This window comes from Sapajus apella, unplaced genomic scaffold (assembly GCF_009761245.1).
Source record: "Sapajus apella isolate SASKATOON/1434 unplaced genomic scaffold, GSC_monkey_1.0 scaffold26, whole genome shotgun sequence".
In the NCBI taxonomy this organism is placed as follows: Eukaryota; Metazoa; Chordata; class Mammalia; order Primates; family Cebidae; genus Sapajus; species Sapajus apella.
In genome coordinates this window covers 18782462-18810271 of record NW_022436966.1, presented here as the reverse complement: position 1 = coordinate 18810271, position 27810 = coordinate 18782462, and the positions used below count along the sequence as shown (strand labels likewise).

Here is a 27810-nt window from a genome sequence, read left to right as displayed (position 1 = left end):
CGACGCTGCTTACTGCGCCTGCGCACTCCAGGGGCGCCCTCAAGCTCCTTTCCCCGGCCGCCCGCCCGTTGCTTAGCAACGCGCGAGTCACAGTCGCCGCGCTCTGCGCGGGCTGCGTCCCTGTTCTTCCCGGGAGGCTCCTCGCTGCCTGGTGCCGTAGAGGCCCATGGAGGGAAAGGAGGATAAGCATCAGTAAGTGCTGGGGTTTGGCGTCTTATTTCCCCTCCCCAAAACCATTTTCTTCCTTCAGGGGCATGTCGGAGTCCTCAGCATGGACAGTCCAGGCCAAGCTCAGACAGTCCCCTTGCTGCCTCTGATTGCCAGTTGGCTGAGCGCGTACAAAAATAATTTTTAAAACGCACCATTTACTGAGCACATACTCTGTGTCGGGGACTTGACTTGCATTCCCAGGTCTAAAATTCTTGAAGTCATCCACTCCTCACACTTATTAGCAGATGCTGTAGGCTTTACCTTTAAAATTATCCAGAATCTACCACTGTTCATCACTTTCAGTACTGTCCCCACCCTGTCCCAAGTACCAGTTTCTCTTGCCTGGATCCTGCACCCGCCCTCCAGCTGGTGGCTTTGCTTTTCCTTACCTTTCTGCAGCCTCCTCCACACAGCAGTCAGAGCGGTCCTCTTAAAGCCCAAGTTAGATCGCAGTCTCCATCGGACATCATAGGATAAAAGCCAAGGCCCCTCCAATGGCCCCTTCGTTTCTTGGCCTTATCTACAGCTTGCCTCACTCTGACAGGACTCTGCTACAACAAACAGGCCTTTCTGCTGTCATCTGCGGTGATTCAGACCAGCATCAGCAACACCTGGGAACTTGTTAGGAATGCAAATTTTGAGGACTCCCCACCCCACAGACATACTGAATCAGAAACTCTATGGCCGGGGCTCAATAATCTGGCTTTAAGCAAGGCATCCACTAGATTCTGATGTACCTTAAAATTTGAGACTATTAATCAAGGCAGTACATACAGCTAGTTAGGAATGATGTGGAGCCAGGGATACCTTCTTCCAAAGCCTGAATTTTTGTCCCTACAATGGTTCTCACACATTAACGTGCATAAGAATCAGCTAAACATCTGGTTAAAACACGTCCCTGGGAACCAGCCCCAGAGATTCTGATTTAGCTGGTTGAAATGGGGCCCATAAATTTGTATTTCTAACAAGGTCACAGTTGATGCCAATGCGGCTATTCCAGTGCCCATACTTTCAGAAGCACTGCGCTAAGGATGGTTCTGCTGCGAGCTTTGGCACTTACAGTTCACTCTACTGGAATGCTTTTCCCACAAATATCCACTTAGCTCTCTCCTCCCCTCTTTCTGTTTTCAATTGCCACCTTCACAGTGCAGCCTCCACCCTATTTAAAAATGCAAACCTACCTCCCACATACCTGCACTCCCTTTTCCCATTCCCTACTTTATTATTGTCCTTGGTACTTAACAGATGATGTAATTTTCTTTTTCATCTATCTTTCCCCATTAGAATGTAAGCTCTGTGAGGGCAGGATTTTTTGTTTTGTCAGTGCTTTATCATCTGTGCCAACAGCACCTGGCATGCAACTCAATAAATATCTGTTAAAACAATCAATTATTCAGTGTGATATAGCTCACAATAGGTATTATTGTTCCTATCATGCAAATGAGGAGACCAAGGCTCAGATATTAAATGGCAGAACAGGGATTCCAGTCCCAGTCCGACTCACTTCAGAGCCCATCAATGTTTTTATCTGTGCTTTTCTTCTGGCAAGAGATTGCTAGAGTCATATATTTCATGCTTATTTATCAACCCATAGGCACACACCACAAGTGCTTAATCAAGTGAATTTAACTATGTAAGCAAATAGCCCCAGTCCTTTTCTTCAAGGACTTGATCACCATAAGTGTATATTGTTGGGTGATAACTATGAAAAACAGGTGGAAAAAACTGATACCCGAAGTCTACAATAATAAATTAGTTGACCCCAAAGTCTCTACCTTTAAATGAATAGCTATATCTCCAGAAAGGTAATAGAAAAAGGTTTAGAAGTTCTTTACATTTTACCAGTAATCATTTTTTCCAAATCCTTTGCAGAGAGGAATTTTTGTTGGGAAGCAGGGAACTAGAATCCAAGGATTCTGAATGTTGTTTTCATATGTATTGGAGGGGTGATTGAGGGTATTTAAACAAAGCTGGAGTAAACAATTCCAGGAGATTCACCAGAAATATGTACGTCTTACAATGGTAGTCCATTTACCTTTGATCAACAGGACACTTTTCCTGATATTGGGTACATGATGAATGAAACAATCTGCACCATCATAGAACTTATTAACTAATAAAGGGTATTTGTAGTGCTTAGTAAAAACAAAAAACTAGGTACATAAAAAATTATAGTGTTAATAAAAGAAATGAACAAAGTACTAAAATAGAGAATACATGCAGTGGGGGAAAGGCAATCTAGGAAAACCTGCCAAGGAGATGGTTTTAAGCTGAGACATAAATATCCTGAGCCAGCTGTGCTGGGAGCTGGGGAAGAGCTGTCCAGGCGGAGGAAACAGCATGTGCAAATGCCCAGAGGGAAAGAGGTTAGTGTGTTCCTGGAACTGACAGAAGGCAGTCTTATGGGAGAGTCTTGAGTGAGGTCGAACAGATTCACTGGGGCAAGTCACACAGGACCTTAGAGCTATAATTAGAAGGCAGTATTTAATTACAAATGAATGGAAAGCTACTTGAGGGTTTTAACTGAAAAGTGATGTGGGCCAGGCATGGTGGCTCACTCCTGTAGTCCCAGCACTTTGGGAGGCCGAGGCTGGTGGATCACGAGGTCAGGAGTTTGAGACCAGCCTGGCCAACATGGCGAAACCCTGTCTCTACTTAAAAAAAAAAAAAATATATATATATATATATATATATATACACACATACATACATACATACATACATATACACAAAAATTAGCTGGGCATGGTGGTGCATGCCTGCAATCCCAGCTACTTGGGAAGCTGAGGCAGGAGAATCGCTTGAACTCAACAGGCGGAGATTGCAGTGAGCCCAGATGGCGCCACTGCACTCCTGCCTGGGACAGAGTGAGACTCTGTCTCAAAAAGAAAAAAAAAATGACATGGTAGAAGAGATGGACCTGGCATTCGTTTGAAGGAAGGCAGGTGTAATACTTTAAGGGCTGTGTATGATGTTAAATGGCGCTACCTGCTTTCTCTGTGAATTTGGAATTTCATTGACTCATCTGCTGTGGGATCACAGCTTTGATTTTTAAAAGCTATGTAAAAAGTATTCAAATTCATATATTTCATTCTTTGTTTTTCAAGTATGTGAATTTAAAAAATACTGCCTTTTATAATTTCCATTTCTCCTTATTTGATAGGAGAAAAATTTAACTTTCTTCCTAAACATTAAAAAAATTTTTTTTTTCATTTTAGTAATTTTTATATTTGTATCAGTATACTTACTAGAGGCAAAAAACAAAGAGATTGAATTGAGTCTGACTGCCTACATAGTGTTCTTTTCTTGAAAAGATAAATCATGGTGCTCCTTTGGTAGCTTTAAGTTTGCCAGACAAGTTTTTAAAATCAACTAGTTTGTCTTTGTCCAGATAGCTGTTTACTAGGTAAAGAGGGGAATAAAACTATTCTCTTGGTAGTAACACTTTTAAAGAAGATGAGTTAAGTACAGCAGGTAACTTATCCATACACATAAGTACTGCAAACATGATTTGGAAGCACAAATCCAATCACTACTCTTTCTTTACTCCAAGCAAATGAGAGTTGGTACACTGCACTGGTATATTATAACTTGTAATCATTACTAACACAAATCCATTTATCACTTATATGATAGAATTAGAAAATGGCCTCCTAAATTTTAATAGCACAGACTCTTATAACTATTAATACAGCCTAAATTGTCTTGACTGATGTTTGTAATATATTTAAATTTTATGTAATTTTGACTCAGTGTTGTAATGATTACTGGGGCAAATGATTTCCTATTTATATTTTTCAGAGAGCATAAAATAGAGGATGCTCCTATAGCATATGTAACTGAAAATAAAGAAGAGATTAAACATGAAAAAAACCTTGGACAAAGCATACGACATTCAAAACCACGTGTCGGAAGAGGACGTATATATTACGCTAAATTCATTAACACAAATGCAAGAACATACAATGAACCAGTTCCCTACGTAGATCCCAAAAAAGGGCCAGAAATACAGGTTGGAGAGATGTTCATTATATACAAATAGTGATTTAGATTCAGATGCTGTTTCACAGAATAATTTGGTCACAGACTATAAAGAATGGGACACATCTCAGTGGTACTTACCATAATCCGATAGTTAAAAGCAGTAACCTGGAACTATTCTGGCAGATGACTTTTACATATAAACAATACAGACACAGGGAGGGAATCTAAGTAATTGTTTATCTAGACTGGGTCAGATTATTGCCATGAAGTAGTGCTTTGGGGTTACTAAAGAAATTTCATGTATATATTGTATTTATGATCTATATCCTAATATAAAAATATCCCATGATACTCAATAGTTCACGTATCTTCTGTAAAATAATAACCATTTATTGAAAGCATATGAAGTTCTAATGAGCTAAGTGTTTTATATAAATTATATTCTTTCCTCTCTACAACAATTTCTATGAAGTCTTATTGGATATAGTTTACAGATAACATATTCTGATGAGGTTAATTATCATATCTGAGGTTATGTAATAAGCAAATGTCACAGTCATATTTCTGATCCAGAGCTGTTGGTTTAGCCAAACGATACTTCATTGACTATGCTGTACTAAAAATATTCCATTATCCTTTTTATAAAGTCAGGTTTGTTGAGGTATAATTTATTGTATTTGTTTCCTATTGCTGATGTTACAAATTTTCACAAACTTAAAAGCTGGTTAAAGCAGCACAAATTTATTCTCTCTAGCTCAAAATTCCAAGATCTGTCTCACTGGCTGTGGCCAGGTCTGGTTCTTTCTGTAGGCTCTAAGAGTGAATCAGCTTCCCTGCCTTTTCCAGCTTCTACAGACTGCCCACATTCCTTGGCTTATGGCACCTTTTTCTTCAAAGCCAGCAACACAGCATCTTCAAATCTTTCTCTGACCCACTCTCCCGACTCTGTCTTATAAGGACCCTTGTGATTAGATTGGACCTACCCAGATAATTCAGGATAATCTCCTCATCTCAAGATCCTTCATCACATCTGCAAAGTCCCTTTGCCATGCAAGCTAACATTCACAGGTTTGGGGTTTAAAAGATGAATGTCTTTAGGGACAGAGGGAAAATTATTCTACTTACCCTTACACAGTAAATTAGTCACCCTCATAGTATATAATTCTCTGTATTTTGGCAAAGGTGTAGTCATGTTACTCCACCACAATCAAGCTATGAATCATTTCCATCACCCTCAAAAGTCCCCCTATGCCCTTTTGAGGTCATCCCCTTCCTCTACTCCAACAACCACTGATCTGCTTTCCATAGTTTTGCCTTTTCCAGAAAGTCATGTTAATGGGATTATACAGCATGTAGCCTACTCAACCAGTCTTTCAGAATAAAGCATTTGGGATTTGCCCATGTTGCTGCCGCATGTCACCAGTTCATTCCATTTTGTTGCTGCTACACACTTGCCATGTGACTTTGGGCAAGTCACTCTAAGCTTCAATTTCCTTATTTATATAATGATAGTAACTGTCCCTCTCATAGGGTTTTTGTGAGAATTAAAATATTTTTCTCAGTTACTGTTTTAGACACTAGAGATACAGCAGTGAACAAAGCAAATGGGGGAAAAAAATCCTGTCCTTACATAGCTTACATTTTAGGGAGGGAATAGCCAAAACAAGTAAGCTGTACTGAAATGTTACATGGTAGTAAGGGTGGCATGCAAGGCAGGATAAGGAATGCTGTAGGCAGAGCAGCAATTTTAAATAGATGGTCAGAGAAGGCTTCACTGAGTCACATTTGAGTGAAGACCTGAGGGAGAGTGAGGGAGTGAGCCTGCAGGAATGTGGCGGAAGAGCATTCATAATGCACAAAGGAAGCACTCACTAAACATTAGCTCCTAGTAGCAGCAGAATCCTAGTCTACTGCTCTTTGCGCAGTGACGGGGACTGAGGAGCCCACCATCTGCTGCTGAGAGCAGGGTCCTATGAGAGAAGACCTAGCACAGTGCTGGGCCCAGCAGGTGTTCAACAGATGGGATTCACAATATGCCACAGCAAAGGTAATGGCAATTTCTCACATAGATTTGTTTCAGCATGATATTCAGAAAAGGAAATGTGTACCATCTAAATGGTCTCAGACAACTGTGCCAGTGTCAGCCTCCTACTACTCCACTTCTTTCCTCATCCTTCTGTGTGTTAGGTATAGCTGCGATTGAACACTGAGATGGAGACTGCTTTTTGTGAGCTCTCCTCATACTGATAACATGTGTTCTTGTCATAGACAGCATACCATGGCAGTGTGTGTGAATGTGAGATCTCGGGGCAGGAATTCCTGTGGTTAAATGTACTTTTAATTTCATGAGCTAAACGCTTATAAGGGCCATATTGAGTGTACTTCATTTTGTAAATTTGTTTCTGCTCTCGCAGCAATTATTTCAGATTTTAAAGAAATCAGTTGTTATTGTTAAACCAGCCCTACACTGGAGAAATTAATTTGGTACCGAAATCCAGATTAGTGAAGTTCTTATATTTCTTACAAAGGCTCATGAATTACTCTGAGGTCTAGTTCAGGATTGAGTTTAAAACTGTTCACTGAACGCATCCTTACATTAGTGATACTAAGAAAAAGAAGCTGGGTTGAGAACAGAAATATGAAACATAAAAGTTTAAAAACTGAATCCCAGCTAATTTTCTCTTATTCTTCCTACTTTATAGGTATATTGGGGGAAAAAAATGAACAAAGGCGTTAAAAGCTGCTATCAGCAAGACTAGGTGACAGAGCAGTAGTAGAATCATTAGTGCTGGACCTTTAAGTGATGGTGAAAGTGAGTTTGAGATGAAGTAAGAGCTCAGATAAGGGAAGCCGGCAGTGAATATGAATAAGGAGAGATACAGAGAAAGACAGAAAATACATCACTGAGTTACAAGCATGTCTGATTTGGGTGTGGCAGGAAGGGAATGTTTATATTTTTAAAACATTCTGGGCAACATGGTGAGACGCTATCTATACAAAAAAATTTTTTTTAAAAATAGCTGAGTGTAATGGAGTATGCCTGTGATCCCAGCTACTTGAGAGCCTGAGGTAGGAGGATCGCTTGCACCTGGGAAGTCAAGGCACAAAGGAAGCACTCACTAAACATTAGCTCCTAGTAGCAGCAGAATCCTAGTCTACTGCTCTTTGCGTAGTCACGGGGACTGAGGAGCCCACCTCTCATCTGTTGCTGAGAGCAGGGTCCTATGAGAGAAGACCTAGCAGTCTTCTGCTAAACGCAGAAGTGAGCTGTGTTTATGCCATTGCACTCCAGCCTGAGTGACAGAGTGAGACCCTATCTGTGTAAGCCACTGTGCCCAGAAAAAAACAGTCTGGGCACAGTGGCTTACACCTGTAATCACAGCACTTTGGAAGGTCAAGGCAGGAGGATAACTTGAGTCCAGGAGTTTGAGACCTGCCTGGGAAACATAGTGAGACCCTGTCTCTACAAAAATAATAATAATAATAATAATAATAATAATAATAAATAGCCAGGTGTGGTGGCATGCCTCTGTAGCCCCAGCTATTCAGGAAGCTGAGGCAGTAGGATGGCTTGAGCTCAAAAGTTCAAGGCTACAGTGAGCAATGATCGTGCCACTGCATTACAGCCTGGGCAACAAGAGAAAGACCCTATCTCTAAAAACAAATTTGAAAATAAAATAAAAATCAGAAACAACAATGAACCTTAAATGTACTCATTTTCAAATATTCAAGGACTAATAAAGAATATATATTTCACATATTTGTAAACTGTTCCTTCGTTTAAGATGACAGATTTCTTTTTAAAGCTTAGCTTGGTTAAGACAAAACTGGTTGACAGTAATGTCGTCTTTACAATAAGAGTAAAGAAAATAAACTTGCCTAAATATTTTATATGACACCTGTTGTTTTCTGTGTTTTGCTAAGATAGTCTCTTTAGGATGCAACACAAGATTGGTTGGTTTTAATTATTTACAAGATTTTTAAGATTTCATACATTTTTACCTAGGAACATAAATTTGGGAATGCTAGAAAAAGAAGTTTTAGCTCAGTCACTTTCAAAGGAAACTGGTTTGACTGTCTTATATATTTAAGTATTGGTACTTTAAAAGAGATTGTACTAGGTTGGTATTTTCAAAAGTTTATTTTTCAGAGCACTGACCTTTGTCTGCATGCTTAACAAAATAAATTTGCAAAGTCAAATATGTTTTGGAAAAGCCGTATTTTTATAAACCTTTCTCAGAGCTTCACAATTCACATTGGTATACAAAGGTTCTAAGAAGTCTTGTGATAAACTTATTTATCGTTGCTTTTCTCACTATTTCCCGAAGTTATTTAACTGTAGACACCTCTTTTTTTATTTTTATAACACCTATTAATATGCTAGAGAACTGGTGTTCCACAGAACACAATTTAGGAATTTTTTATTGGGGGGGGTGGCATTATAAACTGCTTAAAAACTGATTTTTTTTCTTTTTCTTTTTTTTAGCACTCATAGTATCTATAGCAAAACAGAGATGAATTTAGGTACCGTGTAACCAATGTGACCTTAGCTGCCCTAGTGTTTGTGACAGTACTTCAATTTTTTAAAGCCACTGAGCTCTACCAACAAAATGCGATTGTTTATATGTAGTTTTGTCAAAAGCCCACATTTCCTTGGGAAACCCCAAAGTATGATTTTATGTTCCACAGATGACCACCAGCAGCCATCTTGGCTAGGCCATTGTGGCTGTGGCTGTGGAGCTTGGCTTACAACTTCTTGCATTCGCTTAACTGGTTTCTCTAGGATATTTCACTTGCTTTTACTACTTTTCCTCTGAGGATTCTCCCTTAATTTCCCAAAGAATGGAAAATAAGTAATCTTTACTAAAACATCTCTGAAAGCGTAGGAATACTAGGAGTATAACATAGAGACAGCCTTACATTGGCTTCCAAATGTGACTAAGGGACCCACAGTGCAATAGCCATCGGCTTTCCCAGGGCTGTGGGTTACAAGGAGCCCTGTCATCAGCAATCTCCAGGCACCTCCTGACCATGGAGCTCAGTGGCTATCATCCTGGGGCAGGAAAGAAGACAGGCCTTATAATGAGAGGGAGAACTCCTCGCAGGGTCCAAAGTTTGAGTTAGGCAAAAATCCCCTCTATAATCTGCAAGATACAGCCTGTTCCCCAGAGCCCAGACAAAGCCATCACACAAGGTAACCTTTCCCATTTCTTATTTTGTCATAAACAACCCCGTGTTAACCCCCACAATCCAATGTAAGTGATAGTACACAGAACAGTAAATTTTTGTTAGTCTTTCCCTTCAGTGTGAAATAAAGATAAAAACAAGCCTCCATTATCTCTTTCCTTCTTCTCATAATCTTTTACGAGTAAATGCTTGGACCAGAAAGGCACGCACATGTTGCATGGGCACATACGCACTTTCACTCTTCCAGGAACAAACCAAACTTTTTAGACATAGGGAAGACTATCCAGAAACACCAAAGATAACCTTTCTTTTGGACTTTAGGATTCACTCAGCTAAAGTGAAGATGCATCCACTTTATAACACTCATCAGAACACTTTCACAAACTGCAGAGCCTTAAAGTCACCAATCACATTTCAGGGAAAACTATTCTCCATTTCCTTTATATTTGTGAAACTAAGACCATTTTGGCAACTCAATTTAAAAGAAGTTTTCTCAAAAAATGAAATTATATCTCTGCTTTAAGTCCAGCTTTGCATTACACTTTTAAGAAAAAATTATAGCCAGGCGTGGTGGCTCATGCCTGTCATCTGCTACTCAGAGGCTAAGGTGGGAGGATTACCTGAGTCTGGAGTTTGAGGCTGCAGTGGGTTGAGATGGCACCACGACACTCCAGCTTGGGTGACAGAGTGAGGTGAGACCCTGTCTCAAAAAAATAAATTCATAATAATAAAGTCTGTCAGACATTTCCTTGTGGTTTGCTTATCCCAGGGTCATTTTTCCAGTAACTTGGGTATTAGCAAAGTAAGTTTTTGATCAACAAAAGTAGATGATATAAAGTGTATGTGTATGCTTTACAATCTTATCATAGAAGAACTTTCTCAGGATACTTACTGCTACGGTTTGAATGTTTGTCCCCTCCAAACTCATGTGGAAATGTAATTTCCATTGTAACAGTATAAAGAGGTGAGACCCTTAAGAGGTAATTAGGTCATGAAAGCTCCACCCTCATGGGTGAAATGAATGCCATTATAAAAAGGCAAGTTCAGTCCCCTCTTGCTCTCTTTTTGCCCTTCTGCCTTCCACCATGTGAGGATGCAGTGTTTAAGGTGCCATCTTAGAATCATAATTACCAAACCTGCCAATGCCTTGATCTTGGACTTCTCAGCCTCCAGAACTGTGAGCCAATAAATTTGATAGTTATAAATTATCCAGTCCAAGGTATTCTGTTATAGCAGCACAAAACTGACCAAGACAGGTACTTAGAGCCTCTATTTTCTTTTTTTTTTTTTTTTTTGAGACCAAATCTCACTCTGTTGACAGGCTGGAGTGTAGTGGTGTGATCTCTGCTTACTGCAACCTCCGCCTTCTGGGTTCAAGTGATTCTCCTGCTTCAGCCTCCTGAATAGCTGGTACTACAGACATGCGCTACCACACCCAGCGAATTTTTGTATTTTTAGTAGAGACGGGGTTTCACCATGTTGGCGAGGATGGTCTTGATCTCTTGACCTCATGATCTGCCCGCCTCAGCCTCTCAAAGTGCTGGGATTGTAGGTGTGAGCCACTGCACCTGACCTAGTTTCACTTCATAACTAATTCAATTTGGTTGTGCTTAGCTGGTGTTACATTCCACAGCAGGTTTGATACAGGAGTGCAGCACAGAAATTAGAGGTGTGCACAAAGAGGTGGGCTTTGAACTGTGGCAGTGCAGCAGTCTGCTAGTGACATACCCTGGGGAAGCTACTTAATCTCCTGGCAGTTTCCTCATCTGTAAAGTGGGTGTGCCTGCCTCATAGAGTTGTGATGAGAATAAGGTAAGACCTTTAAATTCTAGAACTTGGGGCATAAGAAGCACTATCATAATTGTGAAGTGGAGTGGAGGAGAGCTGCCAGAAGCAGGCGCTCTGACAACAGTAAGATGTGACTATTTTCAGCCAGATAGTGAGAAGACACCATCTGTTTAGTAATCTGTTCTAGAATTTTCCTAGGATCTACGTCAAGTAGTCTTGATTTTTAAAATTCACCTTTTAGCCCATTCTGAAAAATGAAGCATTAGTCAATTTAGTCTCCAAAATCCCCTAGTTCCTAAATTTCTGTGATCTTTGCAGAAATTATCCCTAGTTTCAATTACCCATTATTTCATTACTCCTGCTTACAATTTGTCATTGGCCTAAAAACTGGCACTCTTTTAAAGTGACAAAGTGAAGTCCAACTTTGTGCTTAGTTGGGCTAAGCTAAGCTACTAATTCAGTGCTTAGTTCTTTCTTTGGTACATGTTCATTTCATCTTTTTCAGGTTGACCATAACCTTCCTTAACAAAGAACCTAAAGTTGAATTGTTCTGATTTCCTGAACAAGATTCTTCTCTCCAAATTGTTAGCCAGAACATGAAAGATAACCTTTTTTGGACTGTTGGATTTCACTCGGCTATGAACAATTTTTTCCAGAAAACCTTATTTTTGCTGCCTTTGACAATTTAATAAATTTATAACATTTTATCAATTTATAAATTTCTTCTACGTTTCTTGACAATCTTCTAACAAGCTGACTCCATTATTTTTTAAATCTTATGTTGTATATGTCTTTTATACATGCCTGTCTTTTTCTAAACTAAGCTCATTTGAGAGCTGACTCCCTATGCAGCTACATAGGTTTTTTTTTTTTTTCTTAAAGAAACATCTCCTTTTTTGCATCAATGTAGTCTCAATTGTATTGATAGAATTTTACCTATTAGAATTGCATATTCATCCCCCTTCAATCATATTTTAGAAGTCTTTGGCTATGGAATCAAAGTTGATTTTTTTTAGAGGCAGACTTGCTTCCTTATTGCCCATGGTAAGTGTTTGGTTATACCAAAAATTACTTTCATACCCGAATTGTATTCCAGGAACTCCTAGGTATCACAGGATTTCTCAAGGGTTTTCTTACTACCACCTGATCAACCGGTTTTTAAATTTTTGATCAGAATTAAGCTGACTAACAGTTCCCCTCTCCACTCTTTCACCTTCCAAGAGAACAAATTGTACGTGCTAATGAAGAATCTATCATTTTTCCCTTTCTTGTGTACTTAGGTTTTAGTACCAAAATTCAGTGATAATGGAGAGACTTTCCCTTAGAAAAAAGTTTATCAAACTGAGTCATCAGTGAATTATAAATCAATGAGTTGCAGTCAGCAATGGGAAATGAAATAGGAAAACAGTAGAATAGAATAGAAAAACAGCTGAACACACTGCACAGAGTAAGAATAAGTATTTTGTGAAACTTTTGTCTTAGTTTTATGTATGTGTAGCATTGTGGGCTGTTGTATGACATAAAATGTATTTCATGGTGCAGGTTATGGACTAAAAACTCTGAAAACCACCATTTTTAGATGATAATACATTATTTGTATTGTCATAATGACAAGTACAGAACAAAATTTTTAAGATCAAATCTCATTTAATACATACATATGTACATATATAATAAAATTGTAGCACAAAACAAAAAGCAGCTATTTTGTTGATTTTTACTATTTCATCTGTCGGTAAAAGGAAGATAGTTTAATAATTTAGCAGCTGTATTTTAGCTAAAAATATATGACAACTCATGTTTTTGGTACCTTAAAAGAAATACATTTTTTTGTGAAAAGATATTTCTAGATTTTAGAACTCCATATTAGTGCTAGGATATCTACTAACTTGTTAAATTGAATTACTGAATATCCATAAACATCAAGTAATACATGAAAATGCCCTACAGTATCCAATTTTGTGTTTCCAATTATTTTCTATAAAGGGTGACTGGTGGCCACGTGGTAAAGCCCTGGAACCTGTCTTCCTACCACCTTATGACCCTAAGAGCACCCAGAGGAGTGACTTCCAAAAACCAACATGTCCACTGGTTCTGCCAGTCAAACACAGCAAGATGCAAAAGCCTTCTTACGGAATAGGTAAGGTTTTGCAGTTGTAAAAACCTTTTTTGTTATCTTAAGTTATTGCTATCAAAACTAAGATGTATTAGATGTGCCAACACCTCCTGAAAAAAATTACTTCCTTACAGAAGTTGAAAATGTACACACAGCTAGTGCAGCCCTTGGAAGGTTTATTTCTTCCTAGTAGACAGTTTGACTCCAAACACAGTTAATATGCGATAATGAAAATTGTACTTATCATTCATAACACCAGCCTCAAAGTCAGAAACTCAGTAGTATTCTGCTCATTGTTGTTGCCACCACATTTTAATAGTTGTAACTCTTGTCGCTTCAAGGAAGGCAGGCTATTGATGAAGGGGGCTTTTAGATAATCTATAACAATGACCTGTCCTTTAAAAAGATAATAAAGTTTCCGCTTCTGGTTCAGAACAGTAGACAGAGCACACACACTGAAATTCCCTGCTTTCTAAGACCCTAATACTATGAATAGTAGCAAAGCAATAAACTCATAAGGGTGAAGAGAATAGAAGGAAGAACTTTCTGGAATGTAGGAAAGAGTAGAAGCCTATTGATAAATAAAAGAGAATGAAGAAGCAATACCTAGAAAGAGATGCAGCAAATAAGAGACAATCTGACTGGCCAAAGCCCCGACTGAGCTACATGTCGAGCCAGCAGGCATAGCGGAAGGCAAGAATTAAAAAGTGGGTAGGAGAGAGTCAGAGTTACTTCAAAGCCTGTCCCTTAAATAAAGGCTCCAGTCATGAGCACTCCACCCTATCCCAACATGAAGACTACTAGAACCCAGTGTCTTAGCCAGATGTCAACTATCACACCTCGTTTTGGTCAATCAAGCCGATCCCCCCATCTCCTTCTTAATTATGAATGGAAAACCAAAGATTAGAATCATGTCAATTAAAAAAAAAAGGATTTGGAGGATAAAGGCAAGGAAATATCACAGAGCACGAAACAACAAAACAAAAACTTAGAAAATGAAAAGGAAAGCAAGATAGAGGATCTGTTTGGGAAATCCAACTTTTCCAGAGCTCCAGAAAAGAGAAGAGTAAAAATGAAGGTAGGTAATTAGCAAAACATAACATTTATTGAGCACATACTGTTTGCCAGGCACTTTATGGAACTTTCTAAATATTAACTTACTTAATTCCCACATTAACTCTGTGCAATATAATAGTATAGTAATACTATGAATATTCTTATTTTACAGATAAGAAAGTGTAGGGAGGCTAAATTTTACCTCTACCCTCTTAGTGTTTTTGGCTGGGCTTGAGAATTGACACAAATCAATAGGAGAAAAGCATACAAATTTATGTAATAAAAGCTTTACACAGCAGGGGAGACTTCATAAGGAAATGAAGACCCAAAGACATAGGAAGAACATATATACTAAATTGGACAAAGAGTAGTAAATTGTAAAAATGGGACAAGGCAAAGGAGTTTGGGCTACGGTAATTGGGTAGAGAAGCGTCTAGGAAGATAAGGGTGAGTTTAACAAGGTTTGTTTATATAGATTTTCCCCCACCTCAAATTCCTGTTACACATAGGATTTCATCTCCTGCTTTTGAGAAACAGAAGAAAGGTCAGAATGTTTTTCTTGCATCTGTGCCTTTAACTTGCATCAAGTGCCTTTAACTCAATATAGTCAATATGCCAGTGGCATTTTAGAGTGGCATCTTCTGAACTCCTTTGAAAGCAAGCATGTAGTTAAAATAACTTGCCCAAGGCCACGCAGTGAATAATTGGTATTTGAACCCAGATAGCCTGACTTCAGTACATATACTCATAACCGGTACTATACAGTACTCTATACAACCTCTAAAATAATAAGAATGTTTCCCTATAGAAAATGCATTAAAAGGGTCTACTGAGTGCTTCTAAGTATGAAGGGGAAAAAGATACACACCCTACATATCATTACAAAATTTCAAAACAATAATCATAAGCAGAAGTTTCTAAAAGCTTCCATAAAGGGATAGAAAAATAAGTCACCATCTAAGAAGTATCAACATGGAGTCAGGCAGCACTGATGCAAGAGTGCAATGGAGTTAACGTGTTCAAAGTTCTCAGGGGAAATACTTTTTGACCTAGAAAAGGGAATTCACATGGCATGGATACTAAACCTTTTTCTTTTAAAGTGGCACTGGGCATTAGACCCACTGAAAAAAAAATGATGTCCTGGCACAACATTCGACCCTTAAATAAACAAAACATATGTAATAATGTAATATTATGCATGCTATTTAGTAGTGTTCAACTTTTAGGCTCGATCTGTAGACACAAGCTTAAATATGGCTACAGAACATAATATATATTAGCAGCTTTCATAAGAAATGTACATAATTGACAGAAAATGAGAAGAAGAGAAGAAGGGTGCTAACATCATTATTTACGATATAGTTAATCAAGAGATACTATCCAATGGGGATGAAAAAAGGAATAGAAGTTTAAGGTTAAAGGTCAGAGGAACCAGTCTAAAACCCAAATTTATCTCTCTAACCTTGGCTTCTTTACTGCGTATCAAGTTCACATTCCAAACACCTACTTAACATCTCCTCTGGGATAGCTAGTCACCTTTTCTAACTTGGTATGACTGGAGTAGAATGTTTCATTTCCCCCATCCAAACTTATCCCCCACGGGTCTTCTCCATCTCAGTGAATGCCACCTCCACTCTCCCACCAGGTGCTCAAGTTTTGATAAGCTAGAAGGCATTCTAAAACTCTCTCTTTTCGCTGCCTCCCCTACATTCAATCCATCAGCAAATCTTGACACTCTATCTCTAAAATAGACCCCAAATCTATTCCTTTCCATCTTCATTGTAACCAGTGCAGTACAGCCGCTGTTACCCTGCTTCCTTTCTTCCTCCTCCATATGTATTTTCTGCATCATTGTCAAAGGATCTTTTCAAGACACAAATGATATTCTTCTCCTTTAGGTTCTCCAGTTACTTCTCACTGTTCATAGAATAAATTTCAAATTCCTCACTGTGGCCTACACAGCCCTTTTTGATCTGTAAAAATCACCTCTATTATCTTGTATTGCTTATAATTTAGAGACAGAAAATGTAACTCAGACCAAGGAGGTAGAGACACTTTCTGAAAGTCAAGCTTGTTTCCAAACCAGAAAGCTTGTCTGTGTACTTGTTATTGTGTTTCCATATTTTAATTACATATTCCTATAAATTAAAATCTGAGTAAGAAAACAGTTATTTCTATAAAACATTCAAAGTTGAATGTGCAGACTTGATAAAAGGTAAATTGCTAACTTAAAAAATGCTCATTAGGCATAGGCAAAATAGCTAAGAGGAGTTGGACTGAATTCTTTAAATCTTGAAGGATTCTGCACTCGTTTCACTTGAAAGGTGTCTTTATGTTTGCATTCTGTGTGAAAGAAATAGAAACTGGAAGTGATGCATTAGAAGCATGGTTTGTACAAGAGACATAAAGGTGAATTCCAATCAGTGGACACCTCCTCAAAGTGGATTGGCATGCAAGTAAAAATGTGATGAACTGGTTAAAAAAATATGTAATATATATCATATATATTATTTATAATGTTATATATGAAATTTATATCATACATATATATTTTTATATACGGTATATGATTTTTTGCTTTAACTAACTTTCTTTAGTAACCAACCACTCCTTTCCTTATAAGGAGCAGCTACGGTACATCCGCTACTCAAGTTGAAGGGACTTAGTAGAGTGATGAAAGATGATACTGGAGAGATGGGCTTTGCTCTAGGTTGATAAGGCAGAGCTCAGTCATTTCAAAAGGGATCCCCCAAAATCAGGGTCTATAGATCTGGTCTGTTTATCTACTTAATTTGTGCAGAGAGAAATCCTCCAAACCTCTGCCTAGGATAGAGGACAGAAAATCCATGAGTCCCTTAAGCAGTCCTCTGCAATGTCACCTTGTCCCCCTGCCCCATGCTCCCTGACTCAGAGGTATCTGATGCCTCCCTATTCTGGGGCATTCCTGGAATGCTGTGGCATGAATTGGCTTGATTTTTACCCCACCTCCTTCCCCATAGCACTTAACTTTTAGTTTTCTGTAGTTTACTTGAGTCCATTGCCACTTATCCATCTGTTTTCCAGCTTCCAAATTGGTTAACATCTGCACTCCCATTTAGTTCTTTTTTTCCTTAAGTATGTAAGCCCTCTTAATTTCTGTAGTGTGATTGTATTGGGGCCTGGGGAAGGAATGGGGGAAATGCATATTGAATTTGCCATGTTTAACTGGAAATCACAGTAACTTTGTCACCATCAACACTCCTTTTATGATTTAATATTGGTTCAGTATTAAACTTAGTATTGTGTGAGCCTGAACCCATTAAATTTAATCATCCTGTTTTCCTCAATTTATGAAGTGAGAATAGTAATTTCTGCTTTGCAGGACTGTCGTGAGAAACAAATGAAATAACATGTAAAGTACCTAACACAGTATTTGCTACATAGTAGACAATAAATGGTAACTATTTCTATTATTAATTATTGCACTGTACTACCTTATGTGTTGAGTTGAAATTTAGCTTGAGAACCTGGCATGATTCTTTATCTCTGTTCTTTTATTGGTATTTTTTCTCTCTCTATTCTTTTATTGGTATTTCTCATTGCCAAGTTCATTACTGTATCCTAGGGTCTAATATAATGCCCAGATTCAATAAATATAGTTAAATGATAATTACACATTCTTCAACAGATTAATTTAAAGTCGTAATGTAAAGCGACATATACTATACAATATAGGCCTGCAATTTATTCATATTTTAGGTGGTATTTGGATATTAGATGAAAATAATTTTTAAAAAAGAAAATATTTTAATGTAACACTAAAAAATATGTATCTAAACTAGTCTATATGGGCCAGATTTTTTACTATAAGCATACAAACATAGAAAAATATGCACATAAACATGCACAAATACCAATTAAAAGTCATCTCATAGTCATTCTGTTCCATCAGCCCACTTAATTACGCCCAGACTTTGGCATTTCAGCAATGTTATCTTGTGCTGACAATTCAAAGTGCCCTTTATGTCTTGTACCACACACAATTTCCTGGCTGCCATCCATGGCCAGTTAACAAATGGCTATGCTCCGTCATATCTGAGTCCCTGGAAGAGTAAGTGTTCACATTTGGTTTCATATAATAAAACTTTATAAATTGAAAAGCCTAATCTAATTTGTGAAGAAGGTATTTCATGCTTAAATAAAACTTTCCTGTTTATCAACAGCTTGATATTTCAATGTTCTTTTGAATTGCAAATTCAGATATAGTGGTAAAATTAATTTTCTAAAATAGGTTTTAGTTTGTGTTGTTTCTTTTGCACCAAACTATAAAAAACAGCAGTTTCTTTTTGCTACAGTGATGTTTTTTCTTTTTACTATATTTTGAAAATCTATACTATTTTTATATTAATAATCTTTTTACATAAGATCAGAATACTATTGAAAAGAGTGGGATTTAAGAGAAAAACATTTACTGATGAATGATCTTTAAGCAGACGCAGAGTTAAGAAAAGGACATTTCTCAAAGTAAAACTGCTAAGTTCTTACCAATATTAGAAGCAAATTGTATGTTTGAATAAATCCTGGCTTTGTTGATAAAATATAAATGGTTAGATAGCAACTTGTTTCAAAAATTCTAATTTTAATTAGATTAAGTTTCCAAGAAATAGAGAGTGGATTTCAAACATTCTTCATGGACTTTTGTCTTATATTTTGCAATTCTCACCTAATAAGGCTTCTCTCAAGTAATTACTTTAGGTACAATTTGAATTATTAAGTAGAGTAACCACTAAGAATTTCAATATCTTCTTTGATGTTTTCATGTTTAGATATTCCTCACTATCGTGGGCTTCTGTAAAACTCTCATATGCTTGTATAAAGGAATATAGTAGTTGTGTCTAATTTTAATAGGTATAATGTCTGAGTAAGGAATTTCCCTCTATCATAACTCAGATTACTTTCTTCTCCCTTTATTTCCATGAAAAAAAGAATTTAAAATTTATTATTTGTGAGATTGTGGGGGTTTTTAGACTACTATTTAAAAGATACATTCTAATTGATTTAATTGACTTCCTTCTGAAATATTTGTTTCCGTTATCTGCATAACTACCAGCTCAAATTTAATTGCTTAAAACAATCATCCTGTTGGCTTAATGTTCTGCAATCTAGGCTGAATTCAGCTGGGTAGTTCTTGGTCAGGTCTTGGTGATGATTACTTGTGTGGCTGCATTCAATTGGCAGGTGGTCTGAGGACGGGACTCATTTGGGATGCAGGAATGACTGAGCCTCTCCTTCTCCATGTGGTTGCTCCACGTAGTTTCTCCAGCAGGATAGCTGGACTTCTTACTCCCAAGAATGCAAAAGCAGAAGCTGTAAGGCTTTCTTAAAGTTTGTGGCGAGTACTGGCATAGTGTTACCTCCGTCATATTCTGTTGGTTAAAGCTAATCCTAACACCAGCCCACATTTAGGGGGAAGGGACTATACAAGGATTTGAATACTGCCAGGCCTGATTCATTGGGGCCACTAGTTTAACAGACTACCACAATTCCCTTAAGCAGTTATTTGAATCAGAGTTTAGAAGTAGCCAACTCTGGGTTGGGCGCGGCGGCTCAGGCCTGTAATCCCAGCACTTTGGGAGGCCGAGGCGGGTGGATCACGAGGTCAAGAGATCGAGACCATCCTGGTCAACATGGTGAAACCCCATCTCTACTAAAAATACAAAAAATCAGCTGGGCATGGTGGCGCGTGCCTGTAATCCCAGCTACTCAGGAGGCTGAGGCAGGAGAATTGCCTGAACCCAGGAGGCGGAGGTTGCAGTAGGCCGAGATTGCGCCATTGCACTCCAGCCTGGGTAACAAGAGCAAAACTCCATCTCAAAATAAATAAATAAATAAATAAAAAGAAGTAGCCAACTCTTCACCTTTCTTTGTCTGAAAATGTCTTTAAGTTGCCCTCTTTGATGAATGAAAGCATAGTTAAAAGTAGAACTTTCGGTCCGTAATTATTTACCCTTCACATTTTGAAGATGTTATTCCATTGTCTTCTGGATTCTATTGTTGTGTCAAGTCTGCAGGCTGTTCAGTTGTTAATAAACTGCTCTTGCTCCCAGGGTCATGCAAGTGCCTCCTTAAATTTTTCATCCTTTGTGCCTCATTGCCTCATCTTTCTCCTGCCCCTGCTACCTGTTTGGTATTCTGTGAGCTCTTTCAATCTGAGGTCTTTGATCTTTCTTTAATTCTTAAATATATATCATTATTTTATCAAATGCTGCCTTCCCTTCCACTATTTCTTTTTAGTTCTAGTGTTGATACTTCTACCTTCCATGTCTCTGAGATTTTCTTTAATATTTTTATCTCTTTATCTTTTCCTGCCTTCTGGGACAGCATCTCAGTCTGATTTTCTCGTTCATGATTCTTGTTTAGACCACCTACTTTTTTTGTTTCAACTGTTGTATGTTTTTAGTTCTAACATTTTATATGATTCCTTTTTATGACCTGTTCTTGTTCATATTAACAATACCTTCTCTGTATCTTTGAGGATATTTGTTATGCTTATTTTAAATCCTTGGTGTATTGGTTCTGACACTTCTGCTTCACACAGTGTATGTTTTAAATTTTTCTTACTTTTATGGTCAAACTTATGGTAGATCATGTTCCGCTAGGGGAATCAGTAGCCCTGTGCAGGCAAAAGCTGAAGACCAGGGTCTGGTTTGTGTGCCTCTCACTAAATTTAAGGAAAGAAAATGAGGCTTAGGCTGGAAAGCTTCTTATACCACAAACCCTATTTTGATCATTGTTATTTGCTGTCACTCTACCAGGCTGGTCCTCTAGTCAGGAATCCACCCTACCACCCTTAAACTGTTTTTTAAAAGCCATCACTGACAGAAGGCAGTATTCTGATGCTTTTAATTCACCAGCGTTGACAGTTGCCGCGGGAATGTTGGAGGAAGACATGCCCAAGGGGGCAACACGGACTCGTTTTCCTCAGCTCCTTTCCCTGGAGGAACTTCTGTGCTTTTCTGATATTACTGTGTTGACAACAGATGGCTAGGCAGTTGCTACCAGTTTCTGTGGCCCTGGGCAAGCATGATCTTCCCAAGGCAATGTGAGGGAAAGTCAAGGGCAGATTTTAAAACTCTCCCCCCACCTATTCTCTCTTGGCTGCATCTGACCTTCCTACCCTCCAGCCCAAACTGCCACCAACCCTTTATACCAGTTCACTGAAGCCTTTGGGTTTCTCACAGTTTTTCTGAGAGTTCAGATTCCTGCTTCTTTCTCCTGCCATGGTTTCCCCTTTTGTCAGGATACAGAAGAGCTGACCCTTTGTTAACTTTGAAGACTACATAATGTAACCCTAGCATCCTAGAGACTTTATAAACACTGCCCTTAATTTTCACAATTCCAAAAGCAAATTATTATTTTCTTCATTTTAGAGAGGAGGAAATCAAATTTCAATGAAGTTCGGTGATTTTTTTTTCAAAGTCACACAACTAGGAAATGTGGTAAAGCCAGAATTTGAAAACATGTCTATCTTAACCCCAAATCCATGCTTTGGATACCTCATTAACGCCACCTGTTAATGCCTGCATTTAGAGCTACTACATTTTGTCTATCCACGAAGTTATGAAACTGTGTTCAAACATACTCATGTTCTGTGAGCTGGACCATGGTATTCATCAAAAAAATGGTCATCTTTTCCCACTTGGTAGAAAAAAATATAAGTTATGGATAGAATGTTCTCGGTGTCACCCTTATTATATCTTTGCACTGTTTTCTGTGTGCTAGCAAGCCCTAAAAGAAAGGTAATAATTAAGTAGAACATAAGTTTTGAGCAGTTGATTGCAATTAGAAATCAAGAAAATGTTAACAGTTAACTTTTTTTTATATGCCGACTGGGAAAAGATTGCCATTTTATATCATGTAATGTATAAGTATTTGAATACTCATCATTCTTGCTAATAAAATTAGTTTATAACAATGTCTGAATATCAAAGTAAATTCATTAATGGTTAATAAATGTAAACTTACTAACATATTTTTTTCTTATGCATTCTCCTAATTTTAAAGGTCTGATTTTTTTAAAATTAAATTTTATTTTTTAATAATTAATATATGCATATAGCACAAAATTCAAATGGTACAAAAAGATATACAGTGAAAACTGAACCCTCTTCTCCCCTCTTCTGTTCTCCAGTCCCCTAGTTCTCTTTCTCTACAATAACCACTGTTAGCAGTTTCTTACATTAGCATTTCATAGATATATTAGGTGTATATAAACTCCTATGTACATATTTTTTAAGGGAGAAATTATTTTCCTTGATAGAGTTTTACTTCACTAAACTTTTTTGATTATGGGCAACAGTACTGAAAGTTGCTCTGATTCTTTAAATAATCTTCTCTGCGGCCAGGTGTGGTGTCTCACACCTGTAATCTCAGCACTTTGGGGGGCTGAGGCCAGTGGATCACCTAAGTCCAGGAGTTTGAGACCAGCTTGTCCAACATGGTGAAACCCTGTCTGTACTAGAAAAAATAATAATAATAATAATACAAAAATTAGCCTGGTGTGGTGGTGGGCCCTGCAATCCCAGCTACTCAGGAGGCTGAGGCAGGAGAATCGCTTGAACCCGGAAGGCAGAGGTTGCAGTGAGCAGAGATCGCACCACTGCACTCCAGCCTGGGTGACAGAGTGAGACTCTGTCTCAAAAAACAAACAAACCAAAAACCTTCTCTGCTGAAAATAAAACTAAACTGAGTTTTAAAAATTATTTAAGATGTTAAACACACATGGAGCCGAGACGAATATAATGAACTCCTGTATACTTATCACCCAGCTTAAAAGATTATTTAAAAGTGATTTTTTTTTTCTTGAAACAGAGTCTCACTCTTTCACCAGGCTGGAGTACAGTGGCATGATCTCGGCTCACAGAAACCTCTGCCTCCGGGGTTCAAGCGATTGTCCTGCCTCAGCCTCCCAAGTAGTTGGGACTACAGGCACGTGCCATCACGCCCAGCTAATTTTTGTATTTTTAGTAGAGACGGGGTTTCACCATATTGGCCAGGATGGTCTTGATCTCTTGACCTCGTGATCCGCCCTCCTTGTCCTTAAAAGTGATTTTTAAAAGATTTAATGATCTTACAAATTTTCAGAGTCTCTTTTATTGGGTGAAATGAAAAGAATTATTGTTCAACTACAACTGCAGCAGCCCTAGAGTCTTCCAATGTATTCCCTAAGTGCTGGCTTCGGCATAGAGTTTCTAGTCCATGGCCATAGCCACTTGGCCACAGCTATAGATACAACACAGAATTTCTCATACTTTTTCTAGTAGTAAAAAGTTAACAAATTATAGTAATGCTTTCCCTAAAACTTATTGGTATCTGTGTAAAAAGCATAGTGGTGTAGTCATGGCTTACTGCAGCCTTGAACTTTTGGGCTCAAGAAATACTCCCACCTTAGCCTTCCAAATAGCTGGGATTATAGGCACATGCCATCATGCTTAGCTAAGTTTTTGTAGAGTTGGGGTCTCACCATCTTCCCCAGGCTAGTCTCAAACTCCAGGGTTCAAGCAATCCTCCTGTCTTGGCCTCTGAGGGCATGCTGGGATTACAAGCATGAGCCACCATGCCTGGCCATATTATTGTATTAATATTAATTTAATATTACTTTTTAAAATTACTAATAATTCCACACATGGAACTAATTTGGCTATTTTGATTTGGTTCTTTTCATGGAGAAAGAATGGTGAATCCATTATATTTGTTATTTAGATGTGTATAAATAATCTTGCATACTTAAAGAATTTATTTTGTTACCATATTTTATAAAGCATATTATTAATACTGATTATATTTCCATAAACAATTCTAATTTTTGTCCTGACTTCACAAAATCTTTTTTTTTTTTTTTTTTTTTAGTTCCACTTGTCTTTCCTGGTACATCAGAACTTCAAAACAATTTTATAGAATACATCTCTTTTATACATCAATATGATGCCAGGAAAACTCCGAATGAGCCTCTCTGGGGAAAGGTGAGACAATATTTAGAATTAATTATTTAATATTTTAAGACAGAGTAGATTTGTAGAACTTTACGCCTTTTCAAGTCATAATTACCTTTCTAAAAGCCTATTTAAACAAACGACTGTAGTTATTAATAGAATCTTAGTCACATGCCATAGTAAAATGTAAGGAATAAAATTATCCTGGTATGGTGGTGCCACCTGTAGTCCCAGCTACTCAGGTGGGTGAGGGGGGAGGATTACTTGAGCCCAGGAGTTTGAGGCTGCACTGAGCCATAATTGCACTATTGTATTCCAGCCTGGGTGACACAATGAAACCTCATTTCAATCAGTCAATAAAAACATAATAATTTGAACCAGTATTTGGAATTTGATCTACTTACTGAAATAATTTGTGTAAAATAATATCAAAACATGCTGGATACAGTGACTTGATGCCTGTAGCCCCAGCTACTCTGAAAGCTGAGGTAGGAAGATCACTTGACACCAGGAGTTTGAGGCCAGCCTGGGCAACATAACAAGGCCCCTTTTCTAATAATAATAATATCAAAACAGTTTGACAAATGTTTGGATAGGCTTAATACGTATGTGTGGCAGGGAAATGAATACATAAGGTTTATAAAGCCAAACAGGAATGTAATTGTCAATTATTGGATTTTTTCCAACTATAGATGTTTGCTTTCATATTTCATTATTACTTAGCTTTCCATTAGCACTAATAAACATTTGGGATGCAATCATAAATTCTTAGGTCTATGAACTGTAGTTTTTGTTGGACCCATAGCAATCTTTAGAGCAAGAAATGAAATTTGATGTGAGTAGTCTTATATCGTCCAAACGATAAAAAAGTTGAGAATTGAAGACAATGAGCTGCTGCTTCTTTGACTTTCTGCTTTTTCCCTTCCTGTTCATTTTCTGATGCACCCTATTTTATAATCTACAAGGTTCACCCATATATGGTGGTGTCTAATTTGGAGCTAAGGTGACACCAATGAAGAGGCAGAGAAGTGCGTGCCTGCATCAGTCACTAGGACTTGAGCTAACCTACAAACTCAGTTCACAGCTGCATCTTCCAGCAATTTCTGTTCTCCCTGGTTAATGTCAACTTTGTTTTCTTTTTTAGAGACATGGAGCTTTTGTACAGAGAGAGATAAAACCAGGGAGTAGGCCAACAGTTCCTAAAGGAACAGAGGTATTACTGAATGCTCCAGGGTCACGTTCATCAGAACAGTCAAAAAAAACAGAGAAAGGAAACTCAGCGGAAAGCAGAATGATCTCACCATGTCTCTGCCAACAAAATTCCCAAGAGCTGTTAGAGACTAAAACTCACTTATCAGAAACAGACTTCAGACAGGCAGCCAAGGCGTGCCCCAGCAGTCCTGAGAGCAGAGAAAAGACCACAGGCGCCACTCAAACAACTGAAGGAGATGTTCTTTTCACCAGGCACAAGCCTCTAAATCCAGCAATTAAAAAATCAGAATAAATTACCTTCTTCCGATAAAAGTATAATCCCTGGAATATAGGGGAATTTCACAATCCTCATTTTGGCCCTCACATTTACTTTTTTTTTTTGTTATCAATAACCTCAGAACATACTATTTAGGTAAATGGAAAAAGAGAAAAAAAGACAATTAGAATACAACCAAATGTTATTAATAAAAGTGATCTCCATTAAGTGACTGAGACATTGTTTCCACATCACAGTCTTTATAAACACAACTTTGTTTTGCACAAAAATGAACCTAATTAACAAATATAACAAGACTTTTAGAAGAGAGGCCCTGTTAGACGGTCGGAGTGACAGCTTTGGAATCGAACAAACTGGAGATGGAATGCTTGCTTCACTTCATTCCTTGACCTGTGTGACCTTGGGTAAGTTACTTAACCTCTCTATGCTTCAGTTTTCTCAACTGTAAAATTAGGAAAATAGCAACTTTATACGATTATTGAGCATGAGATTATGCATGTCAATCAATAAGTGGTCAATGTAATCATATCATCACTGCTACTATAATTCAATTTTCAATTTAAGGATAATGTTCTCCTACATATTTAAATTTTCCTCCTTATTCTAAAACGTAGAACTCTTCCATATATAATTAAGAGTGTGAAAATCTAAAAATATTTCTGCCAGTACAAGATGCACACACAGACACAGACACAGACACACACATACATACACGCTTAATCCAAAGACATATGGGTACTTAGAATATTGAAGTATTTTCCAAATTGTTTTCTGTTTTACTCAGATCATTTCTAGCACCAACTACCTTTGCTTTTTGGGTGAGTTTGGTAAGGATTAATTCCACTTTGCTTTTTAGATGAGTTTAGTGAGGATTAATTCCACTTTGCCTTTTGGATGAATTTGGTAAGGATTAATTACACTTTGCCTTTTGGATGAGTTTGGTAAGGATTAATTCCACTTCCAATTTGGTGTGTTTGGTGTGCCACATTGTATCTACTATAAGATACGTTATATTGCATACAACTGGAAGTAGGTGGAGGATTCCTGTGCTATAACGAGTATTTACAAATTTCCATGGAGAAATATCAGCTGCTCACTATTTGCAGTATTGAGAAGACTACAGCTATATCTTTACACTTTATCCTCCCCAAAGAAATTTTAATAAACGGCAAAAGAATAAATTTCATTATTATGTATTTTTATGTTGGGGACTTCTAGCTCTTATATATAATATAAAAATATTATATATTTTTGTGTTGCCACTTCTAGTTCTATATATCGCCAGTATATATCTTGGAGCTCTTTCCTTGTAGGCTATCTCATTATTTTAATAGCTCCATAGTCTTCAATAGCAAAGCTATTGGAAAAATCAGAATGCAAGTTTTGGTGCGAGGGCAGGGAAGAGAGAGGTTGTTAGCATGTTTGGAAAAAGGTCTTAAAGTCTAGGGACTTGAATTTTTATGCTCATTGGAACAGAGATGGAACATCATGTCCTCCAAAGTAGGAAGACAGAATTGAAACCTGCGCAAAGGTAGAACTCTTGAATGGCTGGCCTGTCAGTACAAAGCAGACTCCACTCCACTCATATCATCAGAAGATAGCAAGGAAGTTTGCCTCTGCCTGGAGCTACAGATAGTATATAAACTCGTGAAATAGTAAAACCCCAAGTTTGTACCATGCTCCAGTTAGGAATATGAATTTACATGTAAGCATTCTCTTAGGACACAAAATTATATATATTAAAAAAATCCACTAGTGATACCGCCGAAGTGCCTGACGAAAGCAAATGCAAAACACCCCTGGAGAGACAGTTTCATGATCAACACAAAAAAGGAATCCCTGCTAAAGATAGTCACAAACAAAAATTACAAATCATACAAAGAAGAAAACGAAACTGAGCAAGAGTCTGCAGTACAAAAGCATGACTATAATTTCAAAACTGGAGATAAAAGAATTAAAACACGTAATTTTAAATCTGGAGATACAAGAATTAAAACACTTTCAATTTG

The 27810-nt window shown here is 37.7% G+C and overlaps 1 protein-coding gene across 2 annotated transcripts; it reads left to right on the top strand.

The window, feature by feature from the left end:
• CUNH2orf73 (chromosome unknown C2orf73 homolog) lies at positions 1-27810 on the top strand. 2 transcript variants are annotated; one of them, XM_032292131.1, is made up of 5 exons: positions 1-192; positions 4012-4222; positions 13156-13309; positions 24230-24342; positions 25457-27810. In XM_032292131.1, exons 1-5 carry the CDS (start codon positions 167-169, stop codon positions 25814-25816), a joined length of 864 nt encoding a protein of 287 aa, XP_032148022.1. In that variant the 5' UTR covers positions 1-166; the 3' UTR covers positions 25817-27810. The 2 variants fall into 2 exon arrangements, with proteins under 2 accessions (XP_032148022.1, XP_032148023.1); XM_032292132.1 differs by lacking the exon at positions 4012-4222 and having other exon boundaries at positions 24-192.

What these genes read in the sequence shown, in the direction of transcription:
- CUNH2orf73 (XM_032292131.1), top strand. Translation starts at nt 167, where the DNA reads ATGGAGGGAAAGGAGGATAAGCATCA. An exon ending in AAAAAGGGCCAGAAATACAG is followed by an intron (nt 4,223 to 13,155) that starts GTTGGAGAGATG and finishes TTTTCTATAAAG; the next exon opens with GGTGACTGGTGGCCACGTGG. An exon ending in ATGAGCCTCTCTGGGGAAAG is followed by an intron (nt 24,343 to 25,456) that starts GTGAGACAATAT and finishes TTTCTTTTTTAG; the next exon opens with AGACATGGAGCTTTTGTACA.